Source organism: Haemaphysalis longicornis, unplaced genomic scaffold (genome assembly GCF_048455015.1).
Source record: "Haemaphysalis longicornis isolate Haplotype H1 unplaced genomic scaffold, Haemaphysalis longicornis Haplotype H1 scaffold_7, whole genome shotgun sequence".
Lineage (NCBI taxonomy): Eukaryota > Metazoa > Arthropoda > Arachnida > Ixodida > Ixodidae > Haemaphysalis > Haemaphysalis longicornis.
In genome coordinates this window covers 34,134,149-34,148,373 of record NW_027526422.1, presented here as the reverse complement: position 1 = coordinate 34,148,373, position 14,225 = coordinate 34,134,149, and the positions used below count along the sequence as shown (strand labels likewise).

At 49.6% G+C, this 14,225-nt stretch overlaps 1 protein-coding gene across 1 annotated transcript; it reads left to right on the top strand.

Moving 5' to 3' along the window:
• Positions 1–709: 709 nt before the first annotated feature.
• LOC144146243 (solute carrier family 22 member 4-like) lies at positions 710–13,842 on the top strand. Its single transcript, XM_077678207.1, has 4 exons — positions 710–1,646; positions 6,028–6,696; positions 11,450–11,583; positions 13,708–13,842. Exons 1-4 carry the CDS (start codon positions 710–712, stop codon positions 13,840–13,842), a joined length of 1,875 nt encoding a protein of 624 aa, XP_077534333.1.
• The last annotated feature ends 383 nt before the right edge of the window (positions 13,843–14,225 follow it).

The following is a 14,225-nucleotide window of genomic DNA, read 5'->3' as shown; positions in this document are numbered from 1 at the left end:
AAAGAGAAGGGAAGCATTTACTTGGCAGGGGTATAGTCGACTGTCGTCTTTCGTCGACATTTGCAACGAAAGGAGCAGATACGCGGTCATTTTCTTGCTATAGTTTTTTTCTATACTTTTGTGGTGTATGTTTTCCCCGACATAGACTTGTTTCTTTAATTTGGGAATTTAAACTTATATCCATCGTTCTTTCACGGTTTCTGGAAATTATACCCGCATAAAGCACCCTCATTGGCCTAACGTGCTATTGCGTCGCGCCAGTTGATGAATCGCATCATTGTCGTAGTCGTTGTCGTCTTTGTCTTTGTCGTCGTCAGCTATATCATAACTATTATCAACAACAGCATCGCCTGGCTGGGCACGCGCTTGCGCAGAAGCTCGCTTTCGAAGAAGAGAATCCTATAGCACGCCGATGCAGACGCTCCCAGAAGTCGCTCCACCCGGGTCTTCCAGCCGCCTCGGCCATACGCTGAAGGCCAAGAAAGACCGCCAGAGGTTTTCCGGCCAACCCTCGCCCTGGTTAACGTCCCTGACGTCGCAAAAAAGAGCGGGGGTCCAAGGTTCCAATCGGCGCGCGTATTCCTTTACGCTCCCGTTCTCCCGAGGACCACAGCCCGAAGATTCAGCTCTTTACAGCATAACACCGCCGCAGGAGCACGTCCTAATATTTGGACAAGGCCGTTTCCAGAGGCTGGTCATGTTATGCACCATGCTGGTCGTCTTCACGTCCATCGTACACGCCCTGGCTTCCAGTGACTTGGCGCCGCCCGTCGAGCACTGGTGCAGGGCGCCGGCGGCCTACTCCAACTTGCCTCTGGAGACGTGGAAAAACGCCAGCGTGCCTGCTTTCCATGCCGCTGGTGAGCGGCAAAGCCATGGCTGCTTTCGTTACGAGCCCCCGTTTCCCGTCCAGGGTGACCCTGAAGCCGACAACCGGACCCTCGTGCCCTGTGACGCCGGCTGGGACTACGAGCCGGGCGCGGCCGAGCGTTCGATAGTAAGTGCCTGGAACCTCGTGTGTGGGCGGCGTTGGATGCTTTCCCTGTTGACGGCAGGGTACATGGCTGGCGGCGTCCTCGGCGGTGCCGGTGCCGGGATACTGGCTGATCGCATCGGCCGTAGGCCGGTCCTCTGCGTCCTGATCTTCGTGCTCATCCTGACCGGCTTCGCGACCGCGTTCGCGCAGAGCATGCAGGTCTTCGCCGCCCTCCGCTTCGTTCTGTCCACGGCGGCCTCGAGCACGCTCGTCACATCCATCGTGCTGCTCTACGAGGTGAACGACATCGACCACCGCGCCCTCTTCTGCGCTCTATCCGTGTCCGGCGCCGGAGTGACGTCTGCCATATATCGAGCACTCGTCGTGGCCTTCATTCGGAACCGGGAGATGGCGCAGATTGCGTACATGGTCCCCACGAGTGCCCTCGTCGTGGCGTTGTACCTGATGGAGGAGTCCCCCCGCTGGCTCCTGGCGACCGCGCGGGTGCGTCAAGCTGAGGGCGTCATGCAGTGGGCGGCGTATGTGAACAAGGTCGAAAAAGGGGACTTCAAGACTCGTCTAACTGCTCTAAGGCACGAGATAAGGAGGCGGCAGGAGCAACTGGAACACGGGGTGCCGTCCGATTTCGACGCCATTCTCTCGGATCGAGGTACTTCCCGCTGTTTCTCTAGCAACGGACTGCGTATTATCGCGTTGCTGTTGGAAAAGTGCAGTGCACTGGTTTAATAGAAACACTTACCTTAATGTGCCAACAATTTTTAAGTCTGTAAAAAGCCTGCTGTAGGCTTTCTCTGTATGCAAGGACCCTCAACACGGTGTTAGGTACAGCAAGGGCTTAATATATATTTTAATTCGCTTCTAAAAAGTACCTAAGTGCTCTTCTCGCTAAGTACCCATCGCTAGCGCCACTAACCATGACGTCTGTGAATTGCCAGCATAACAAAGTTTGTGACGTCATACCACGTTAGCGACTCGAGCGACGTCAACGTGAACTCCAGTTAGCACAGTTTCTTTGGTCGCTTGGTCGTATCAGACACACTATGCCGACACGACGGTGACGGCGACGCCGACGTACGAGTCGCCAAACCATCGGCCAACTGCCAAATTGCCAGACCGCGTTGTCACACTACGCCGACGGCGACAAAAACACGTCGGGCGAAGGAAAGTCGCCGTAGTGTGACTGACTCGCCGACCGAAGACGCCAACAAAACCGGTCGCACGACCGGTCGCCCGACGTCGTCGGGAATCGGCCGAGGAGCGAAAACTGCGCCCCGAGGGCCGACAACATTCGTGCCGCAATGACTGTGGCTCTATTTTGTTAGTTTCTGCAGTGTAATAAACTTAAGGTCCATGAAGCCCATACAACTCAACACTAGCGCTAATGCGATCCGTATTTTGGCGTTCAACGGTTCGGCCGTGCTCTTCGGCGACGCCGCTACTCCGGAGCTGCAAACTGCATATGCTTCTGCGATCGGCTCGCCTGTAGAAAATATAAGGTCAGTTTCGTCAAGAAGAAGTGTTAAGTAGGGTAATTTGTGTAATAAGATATAAATATCGGCAAAGGTTTTTTAACGTAAACGTAAAGCCAAAGTACGGCAACCACTATCCCTACAGTGCAAAATCGCAGCCGCAGCCGGGCACACTTTTCTTGCGAGCGCTTTCGCGAAGGAGCAGAGTTGATGGCGATAAGCTATTGCGGGGGCTTCGCGGAACCTTGCTGCGAAAGCGCTATTTAAGAAATTTCATTTTACAAGCCAGGAATTCTGTAAAGTAGCTAGTAAACACCGACGTACGACTCGAAGGATGGGTCTCCATCTAGTACACCGGCTATTTCGCAACGGGAGATCATTTGTGCGGTGGCGTAGTGGTCTCGTGCATCGCGCCCGCTCGGTCAACGTTGAGGGTTCAATTCGCGACGGGGACAGCTTTTTCTTTTTGAGCGGTTTTTTAAGGGCATGGTTTGCATATCCAATTGCATTTTTATGGCAGACAAAGAGTCCGAGTCGGAGCTGTGGTGGCTTGACATGACGAGTCTGCGTGTTTACTTCCGTGGTGAAGCACGGGTGTGCGGGAGCAGCACCGCAGTAAAGTCGCAGCGCACCGCAGCGCCGCATGGTAGCCACACGTGGCAGGGCGTCCTCGCAACACTGTGACGTCACTGCTGAAAGGGTGCCCAGAAACCGAAACCGAATGAATCGTGCATGAATTTCGCACGAATCGTGCCATAAAATTTTTTTACTCAGAATATGTGCATGTGAGGCCATGTACATGCTTTCTAAAGAAATATAAAACGTTTGCAACAAAGAATGCACAAGCAACAAATTTGGTGGCACAACACCTTTACGTAGTGCGTTCCCAAAGGACATTTCCCTTCATGTGATTGTGCAAGCAATGCTACACTACTTGTTATACCATTGAATTTATGAATCAATATTTGCGTTCGGCACATTTAGTCCGGTCAGACTTTAATACGGGTCACTAAACACTTTTTTATGTCGTCACTTTAATTCATATACATAATACAATAGATTTCATGAGTCCTTGAACACGAAAGCAAGGCTTTCGGACCTGTGTATTTACCATATACGATTGAGAAGCATGCCATTTCTATCCTTAATTGAATTCGGTAATTACGACAATAACAAAGGCTGCCAAACCTAACTGATATAAACGAACTGACTGTGGTTAAATTTGGATCGCGTTTGCCTGTTGGTAAGGCAGACAAATGTCTGCGGTCGAGAACTCACGCGAGAATAGCGACAGGAATCGTCATTGTCAGCCCGTCTACCCCACTAAAAGGCGAATGCCTCTCCCATAGATCTCCAATTATCCCGGTCCTGTGCTAACTGCGACCAATTTGTCTCCGCAAACTTCCTGAGCTCATCCACTCTGTTACCCTCATAGCCAACGGTTATCTTGCCTTAGCTTTACATGCCCTGCCCACACCCATTTCTTCGTGATTTCTACTAGTATCTCCTTAACACGCGTTTGTTCCCTGACCTACTACGCTATATTCTTGTCCCTTAATGATACGCCAACAATCTTTTGTTCCATTGCTTGCTGAGTCGTTCTCAATTCAAGTTGAATCCTTTTAGTATGCCTCCGTGTTTCTGCCGCGTAGGTGAGTACCGGTAATATGCAGCTGTAATACACTTCCTTATTTAGGGACAGTGGTAGGCGCTGCCATTCATTATCTGAGAATGCCTGCCGAATTCACTCCACCCCGTTCTTAACCTTCTAATTATCTCTGACTCATGTTTGGGGTCCGGGGTCATTACTTGGCCTAAGTAGATAGTATATTCGCTCAGCACTTCCACTACCTCGTCACCTATCTTAAACCGCTGGGCTATCCCAAAGCTAATGAGCATTACCTTAGTTTTGTGCATATTAACTTTAACCCCCAGAATTGTACTCAGCTTTTCCAATGCTGTAATCAAGGTTTTCAAATCGTCCCCCGAAATACTTACGGAGGCAACATCATGAGCAAATCTGATGTTACTGAGGCATTCTCCATTAACTCTTACGCCCAGCGGTTCCCAATCCAATGTTCTGAGTACCTCTTCTAAACATGCTGCGAATGACATTGGAAAATTTTGGTCTCCTTGTCTGACACCCTTTCTATAGGTATTTTACTGCTCTCTTTATGGAGGACCATACTAGCTGTGGACCCATTGTAGATGTCCTCTAGTATTCTTACGTAATGCTCGTCTACATCCTGATTACGCAATGCCAAAGTGAATGCTGTTGTTTCGACCGAGTCAAATGCTTTCTTATAATTTAGAAAGGCTATTGATCGTGTAAATATGGTTCATTGTTGAATACCTTTTACGAACTCTGAATTTTCCTTATGTTGACTGAAATCTATGGTGGCAGAAATTCTGTTTGCGATTACCTTGGTAAGTTCCTTGTAGACGACTGCGAGTAAGGTGATCGGCATGTAATTTTTTTAAGTCCTTCATGCCACCTTTCTTTTTGATTAGGTTGATATTCGCATTCTTCAAAGATTCCGGTACACTCGCGGTCATTAGGCATTGCATATACAGGTTTTCCAGCTTTTCTAGTATAATTTGCCCCCCATCCTTCAAGCGATCTGCTGTTATCTGATCCTCACGAGGTGCTTTGCTACCTTGCATTTCTTTAAAAGCCTTCTTTAATTTTTCTCACGTTACTTCTTCGATCGTTACTTCCTCGGCGACAGGAAAACGCCAAAATGTAAATAACCTACCTAAGCAACCACTTTCGTAATGCCACCTTTTTATCACTATCGTAACATGCTTAATAATCTACACAATAAGCGGTCGGTGCTCTTTCCTTCCAAAATGACCATCGCATGCGATCTCATGCGCTGCGTCTCCTTTCGGAAGCCCTCTTGTCGAAATACACTCCACGACTCTCCTCAGTGAGTTTCATGATCCCAAACAAAGATGTACAGCGTCCATGATGTCCAGGCACTCATGGCAAACGCTCTGATATGGAGAAAACCCAGTACATTAAGAGCGTGTACATTATGTCCGCTGCCTCTTGGATTGCGCAGCTCTGCTCAAAATAGGGGCGATAATAGTGACAGCTCGCAATACCTGCTCCCGGAATCACGTTTTGATTCTACAAAATTGTGGCATCCACGGTTGCATGCCAGGGCAGTCGTCTCGGTTGGCCAATGGCCATATGCGCCGGCCCGCTAAAGAACCTTCCTGTATAAGCTAAGTTCAATGACGCTGACAGCGTTTTTACCGCGAAATGGAAGAGCAGGTCTAATGGGGAGGGAAAGAGGGAAGCAGGTGGCTACAAGTCAGCAACTATGTTATGAGGAGCAGGATGAGTAAAGAATCGGGTTAGAGAGATCATGACATGAAGGGACCAAAAATCAAATTAGGATTGTTTGCTCCCGATCGCTAACCGGGAATCGAAATACAGGGCTACTATTTGCCGTATGTTACCTGTGTAGGCTTTGCCACAGTTAATCATTGTTGTACGTTCATCAGGACGCCGGTGTCAGCGCACTTGGAGCAACGTCCCACTTCCTTTTGCAGATGCCCACGTTGCAGACTTGGTAACGAACGCGACCATGCGCACCCGGTCCTTCGTCATGTTTGGCTGCTCGTGCATCACCTTCGCCATGTTTTACCACCTCAGCACGAGCGAAGTGATGTGGACAAGCTGGGTGCCGCGCTTCGCTCTCCTGGCGTTGAAGATCGTCCAGTTCCCTTTCAACGTGTACGCGTTGAGGCGCATCGGCAGTCGGCTTTCCTTATCCTACAGCGTGGCAGCTCTGTCCATCGTCGCCGGGTCACTAGCCGTGGTAGATGTGTACCGCGGTCCGTACGCGCTTGAATCGGGGGTCACCGTGGCGTGGCTGCTGGTCTTCGAGTTCACCGTGGTCTCAGTGTTCGCCTTCTCGGCAGAGCTCTTCCCTACGGTGGTGCGGGGCGCGGGCGTGGGCCTCTGCTACCTTAGCGGGCGGCTGGGGGCCATGGCTGGGCCTTTTCTCAACGAAGTGTCTTCCCTGAATCTTCGTAGCGTGGCCTACTCCGTAGCCGCCGTCCTGCTGCTGCTCTTCTCCCTGCTGGTGTTGTCCCTGGCCGAGACGGCGAAGCTCCCGCTGGCCAACACGGTTCGCGCCTTGACGCACGACAAGTGGAAGCTGCATTTTCCACTAAGGTTAGGCCGCAGCAAGGAGGCCATTCGCGGCTGCACAAAAGGCAGACGATCCAAGAGCATCGTGTCAATAAGGACAGCTACTGAACGCGCCACAACTGCACAAACTTGGTAACGCTGGGCGATAAGAATGCATCCACACGGGCTAAACCAAGGAGCATTTGGTCCATCCATAGACCAAATATCCTCGAGCTGTACTGCGCCTTGACTTTTTTGCATGCGTGCTGAACGAGTGATTTCTGGTATTGCATTTTGCTTTCTTTTCACTTTATCGTTTTTTCTTAATTTAATGCGATCTTAAGGGGCTCGCTGAATGAAAAAGCCACCATGATACAAAACTATAGCGTCATTCATTCTCTGCACGGATGATAGCGCAGAATTTTGTACAGTGCGGTATTTATAACTTCCGCTTTAACAGACTCGAAGAAATGAAGAGGATGGTGAACGTTGTTCGAATGGGTGGTCTGCTCATGCAATGCAGAGCATGAACAACCCCTGGACCACAAGGGTAACACTGTGATAACAGCTGACGTCAGAATATCACGTCCACGTCTCCAGTACACCCGCGATTCTCATATTCCCACTGGAGATAATTGACCTTCAGTAAGTTTCTCTCTCCTATACCGCACCTATGGAGTCGTAACTGTCGCCGTGAATTTTTCCGGCATTGTGTTGCGGCCAGATATAATGCGTTACCAGACGCAATAGTTGAGATTCACTCACGCATTGCTTTGCCAACTTGGCGACGGAAGCGCCGTCCCCAGGTCCCCGTAACAGGGCTCTATCATCAAAATAGCTATTCCCCTTCTGGTAATTCCCGTCGGCCGCGACGGCCGTACAAATGCCCATAATGATTAATATGATGGTGATAATATCCTCTGCGATTAGGGCGACACCACGTCTTTCTCTCTCTCGAGTTCGTATGACTCTTCGTCATCGTCGTTCCAAGTCAGCCCTGGAAGCACAGGTAACATTACCTTGAAACAAAGATAGCTGCGTGGTGTTCCCGGCTCTGGGATGGTCGGTTGGCTCTTAGTTGCAATGGTGCTTCGCAGTTGCATCTTCCTCTTGACTTGTATCCAAGCTCAACATGACGATTTGGGTGGATTAGCCATGGTGATGATGCCAGCAGCCGCCACGATTGAGCTCAGGTACATCCTATATTCACCAATGTCATTTTCAAAAGGTAGTGTCTATTATCGCGGCAACCGTGACAATTACCGCCAGACATTTCTCACGGCAGTCGCCTCTCATCGGCTAAGCATGCTACCCGGTGATATTCGAATGTCGTCGGACGGCACTCTAGCCATGCCTGCAACGATTAGTTAGAGTGCCGTCGTACGGCACTCTAGACACTGCGTTTCTTAATTGTGGACAAAATAAGGTTGTTAACTATCATCGCCATCACAATTAGCTTCCGCCCACATTTCTCCCGCGCAAGTTAAGGGGATGGCCACTGACGATATCCACTGCTGCGAGAGACTCGCGGCCGGCTTGCCAATTCGGATGCATTGACTGCGACATCAACGCGACCAGGCACACATATGCTTTTCAGGCTCAGCAAGAACAGAATACCACGCATTCCAACATCGTAGCAAGACGTTTAGGTGCCCTTCAATCTTTCAATGTTAATGCATGCGCGCTCTTTGTGACGCGCTGAAAATTGGTAGCAAAAAAATTCAAAAAAGCTTGCACTCACGCGCAAGACATGAATGGCGAAGCTGTTGTAGGTGAGCATTGTCGGACACATAGTTAATTTCAGTATCATTGTTTATTTGCCTTGTTGTGGTGCTAGTAATCGCCGTCATACGCATAGAAGAGGTCGTCGCCTTCTTCGCGGCGAGTGGTGGACGCAAAATAACACTCAGCATTGATTACGCACAATTAAGCCCACGCGAAGCACACGCTGGCGTCGCGTTAAATGGCAAAAAATTGAGAGGGACGCTTAGTACTGTTTACGTGTGCAACTCAGCAGTACCTAAAGGGGGCGTCTACGACAGTACACTGGGGACGAAGAGGGCGGAAGAACGGAGCCAAACGGGCGAGTAAACAAGCGGCGAAATTCCCTATCGCCATCAACACTCCAACCATACGGCATCTACAGGAACGAGCAGCGTAGGGGCGCGTAGGAGACAGATCGAAGCCATTAAAAAGCCTTAATGCGGATAGCAAGGCAAAGCGTCTCAAGCGACAAGATTACGAATTCTTGACAATGAGGTGTGAAACCACAGCGTCTTATGCGTTCAATTGAGAGAACATTCATGTTTTCGCATCGCAACCCATCAGAAATGCTTAGGTGTCCTAGGTCTTTTTAAAGCGAAAGCTTTCTTAGTGGGACCCATGGCGTCCGGTCGAAAAACGAATGCATTTACCCATAGACCGGTTGGGCGACCGAGAAGCTCTGATAAGACCCCTGGATACACGGTGCGTGCGTGGAACGGGGCTTCCACTGTGTCAAACCTGTTACTCTAAAATCACAAAAACGGAACTGTACCAAATAAAACCATGCACGCAGTGACCATGCATACTTTTATCTCATAAACCACGTATCAGTTAGAATATTCGTAGATGCGTTTAATTTGCGCGCAAAACTCGTCGCATGGGTTCATTCTTCGTTTGCGATTTCGGTCTTTGAAGGTTTGGCGATCGAAGGTTTTACGCACTTTCCTCGAATGTTAGACGCACTTCTAGCGAAGACTTTGATGCCCATTTGACGCAGCTTTGATGTAAAAAGCATTCGCGCTTCTTTAACTTACTTTAGGAACGAATAGTAAAGTTTTGCTTCCCTCGGCCAATATATTTTTTACTAAGTGTGCTACCATGGCCCCCGAAGCACCATTGAATGTAACGCGCACATTGGCGCACCCGCTAAAGACGAGAAGAAGAAGCGTCACGTACTCGGTATCTGCAACGTATAAGCTCCATCGCCTAGTTCTTCCTGAACGCCAGGCCCTTCGATGCTGTTTAGGGGTATCTAAAAATGCAGCTAATGCGTTACTTTATTTGGAATCCCGAGTTCCCCCTCTGTTACACCGATTTCCAATACTCACTGTGGATACTTTTCTGATAGCATAGGGCGTGGGGGTTAACAGGACACAATTTATCTTTGTGGCAGAGCCAGTGGTGTTTCTGGCGGTCCAGTGGCCCAGGTCCTATCGGCCGTAAGTTAGTCTAGCACAAAGCTTGCAGTCTTCATTAGGGGTTGCGGTCAATAACGTACTTCCATCTTTTGAGAGGGGTAATACGTTAACAGTGAACTTCAGGAAGATATTTCCCCAAAATGCTAAAATGCTACCTGCCCGACTGTTCTATGGTATCCTACAAGATCATTTGGTCTCAGTTCAGCAAGGTCCTATCTATCATATAAACAGATGCTTCTCAGTGAGATGAAAAATCCGGAATAGGTATAATTTCTCCTTTATTAAATTGGTCCTTTTCGGTTCGCCTGATGGATTTTATTCCTATATTCTATGCGGAATTCTTGGAAGTCGTCTTGGCACTGCGAATTGACATATCGATATCGTCTCCAGTCAAAAATTACAGATTCCCTTCCGTAGGCTTAGCCCTTTCTTCTCCTAAAGACTCACCTCTTCTACGGACGTTTCGATCACTGCTGCCATCTCACATTACTGAAGTTTACCTTCCTTGGGTCCCTGGGCATGCAGAGATCACCTTTAAGGAAACCGCAGATTCACTGGCTAGGGTTGCACTCTCCGGGCCTGTTGTCGATATCATTGAGACAACGCCTTTATTAACTGCCGCAAGGTTCCGTAGATTGTTGAACGCGATATTGCCGCCGGGATGTTTGTTCTGCTCTTCTGCGCTTCATAGAAAAAAGATTCACAACGTAATTCGATTCTTATTATTTTAATAATGACTAATTTTCAAAGTCAATTCCTCAAACACAAAAAGAAAAAAGCTTCGAAATTTTTATAATTTTCCTCGAGTAATATGTACCTAGTCAGTAACTTCTCGGTTTAACGACTGATGTTTGGCCGATCCCCCGATTGGGTATGCATCATTAATATAAGGAACAACAACAACAACAACCAATCAATCCGACCTTCGAAAGAGCGCGCAGGTCAGAGAGAGGCCAGGCCATCTAGGGGCCTTTGTCTTGACAGACCGCTCAGCCCGCAGATCTTTTCGTATTTTCGTCCACTATTGTCAACCAGATTGACCCCGCGATTAACCTCTCAGCAGTTCCTCAAGGAACAGCCCAAAGCAGCGATACTCAAGGGACGTGGTCACGCCCGCCATTGCGGTACATGACATCACTTTCATGACAAATGTTTTCAACGTGCACAACTTTCAGAAAAGTTCCCTTTAACAGCAGTGAAGGCGCAACTTTTCTCTGTATTAAGAAGTTAAAGAAATGGGTGTTTCACGTGCCGAAACTACACTGAGGTTTGAGTTAAACTTGGACTTGTTTTACTTTGAACTTTTCACTGATGTCTGTCAGTCTACGCCTCCTGCACATTCTGCTAGGTTTCCTATTCGCCTCTTGGTAGGGGAGAGGGGAATGGGTGGGGGCAACGTTCGCTCGCCGATTGCCAGTTTTGCTTTCTGGACTTCGCGATGTGCTATTTTCCGACACAAACTATTTCACGGCAAACGAGAGATAGAAACGTGGGTTTTTATTATTTAGGTGTAAGGAAACAAGACGAACAAAAGCGCTAACAGCCACGAGAAGTGTGATCCTTCAGTCAAAATGAAAGGTTATTCAGCCATTGGCTTCAGTTGAGAATGGCGTCACGCACACCTCACGACCTTGATGTCCCTCGCGCGTGCATGCAGGCGACCTGAGCAAGAAGAGTCGCACGACGACGACGCTCATGTTGGCCGAGACGCAGCGTCGGAGTGGCAGCGTCACCGAGTGCCTCGAGTTCCTCATGCCCGTCTACCTGCTGCCGTTCGTCTTCGGTGGCAAGGTGCGTTCGGCCGCACTTCCCGCTTTCGCCCGAGCGATCGATGTCCTGCCGACCTCGGGCAGCCTTTGGGCTAGAAGGAGTTCACTGGCAAAAACGTGAAGGACTGATAGAAGAAATACCGCTGCGCACTGAACAGCGCAAGGATTTGCGAAAGAATTGAGAGACTTTTGGGAAGTTTTGTCGAACTGGGTGGACGCCAAACCGGAGTTCATGTGTGTCCTCATTGGCGGTGGTAATTGATTGCTGATGCCTTTACAGGTTTGCAGGCTATTCTCAATGTCTCTAGCGTACTATACCCTGATCGCGTGATAATCGACCCTTTTGAGAAAGATGAGCACGCACTTCTTTGTGAAAAACCACACATCGTTTATTGGTGAGGAAGTAGTCCCTGTGACTTGGGAAGGCGTAGCTCGTCTGCGTTTCTGGCACAGTTCCTTCAGCCTTATGAGGCTGAAGGAATTGTGCCAGAAATCCGCTGAATTCTGACATTACTTTCAAATTCGTAACTTATTTTTGATTGATTGTAGGGTTTAACGCGCCGACGCAACGCAGGCGATGAGCCACGCCGTAGTGGAGGGCTCCGGATTAATTTTGACCACCTGGGGATCTTTAACGTGCGCCGAAATCTCGTACACACGGGCGTTTTTGCTTTTCGCCTCCATCAGAAAAGCGGCCGCCGCGGCCGGGAATCGAACCCACGTAACTTAATTTTCAACATGGCCCTCTCCTGATCTTCGAAAAACGAAGGGTTCTGCGCGTCTATAAATATGGTTCGAAAACTGTTGCACACACAGTGCACAGACCTCAGCAGGTAATATGGGGGTAGAGTGGGAGACTCACTCAGCAGTAAAGCCGATCCTACACCCAAATCCATCGTATCCAAGCAGCTCGATTCGTCTCCTTGGGGAGATGGTTTGCCGCCAAGCAAATCCGCAGTCGCTGATGGCCTTCGTCGGTCAGATGCGCCAGATTAGCCCGAAAAAGGTTCTTTGTCCTTTTTAACTGAGCGGGACCAGATCGCCATTTTATCAGTGAAAATTAATTCATCACAACCATGCGTGCAGGCACCTTTTCTAGTTCTCAGTGCCTGCCTTTAGCCCATTGAATAAAGGAGCCAAGGTACGATACCACCATGACAGCTTCGTGCTTTAATGTGTCGTATTCGCATTTCTAACACTAAAGTATTTTATGCCGGGGTACCGCGAGTCCTCACCAACATCATATCTGTCACAGAAAGGACATCGCCAGAAAAAGATCAACCTACGCGGCGGCGCTAGGTTTCGAGCCCATGATCCCTCTGGTCTGGTGAGACACTGCAAACTGAGCTATGACTCACGCCTGTTTATCTCTACAAACGCGCCTTATATCCTTTCCTATAACATTCTCTATTCAGATGGTGCTGTCGTTTAGGAGAGGTGAAGCGTAGTAGTGCGTTGTGACGCTAATGAGCGCCGATAGTTGGCGCTACTGCTGCGGGTGTGATGGCCCCGCGTAAGGAAACTTGCATTGAGGCAGAAAGGCAACGACGCCGACTGGTGATTGTCGTGCTCATGACTGCTTTGGTGTGACGAGAGACGCCAGCGGCAAGCGGAACGCGTTCACGCATTCACGGTCCAGGCTGAGAACCCAGCCTCTCGCGTTCCACAAGCTGAGCTCGTCGCAACTCAACCGTCTGCCGTATTTGCCACGGAGCACGACCGAAGTGGCGCACCTTTGCCGGAACGACCCGCCAGCAGGACTTAGGTCTCCAAGCACACCATCTGGACGTCCACGGGGTCAATTGGGGCAATGCAGGATCGCTTGCAAGAAGCAGCGGATGCGGTAAGCGAGTACGCGAAGTCGTGGGGCCTCGGCTGCGCTCCGCAAAAATTGGAGTTGCTAGTCGTTTCGCCAAGACAGAAACATGTCCCAGGCACACCTATCATATGCCTCAAGTTGGATGGCCACACCATCACTTCATCTCAGCATATAGAGATTCTTGGAATGACCTTTCAAGCAAACAAGACCAACTCACTACCCATTGCCAAACTCAAGACAATGACCGATCAGGTAACGCACATGATACGCCGGATAGCCACGAAAACCCGTGGCATGGGAGAGGTGGACTTGCTTCGGCTCGTCCAGGCCTTTGTCGTGTCGAGGATTATATACGTGTTACCATACGCTCTGCTCAACATCACCGAGACACAGAAGGTCAGCACGATGATCCGCAAGGCCTATAAACCGGCACTCGGACTTCCGGTCTCCACCTACACCTAAAGACTTCTTCGGCTCGGAATTCATAACACTGCCGAGGAGCTAATTGAGGCTCATCTAACCAACCAAAGAGCGAGGCTTGGGGTAACGGCAACGGGGAGGGTGATCCTCTCACGTCGGAGGCTCTCGGCTCCACTCGACCACCCGCCTGCACTCACGGGAAACCTACCGCACGAAGTCCGTAAAAACATCACGGTATACCCCCTGCCCCGTAATATGCACCCCGTGCACCACGTCGACAGGAGGGAAGCCAGAGCAAAAAATTGGCCGCGTATCTGCTCCTTTCGTTGCAAATGCCGTCAAATGCCGTCAATGCCTCCCTTCGCTTTCCCGCTCACCGCTCATGTTGTTCCTCTTGCGTCGCGCTCCTCCCAAGGTAAAGATGC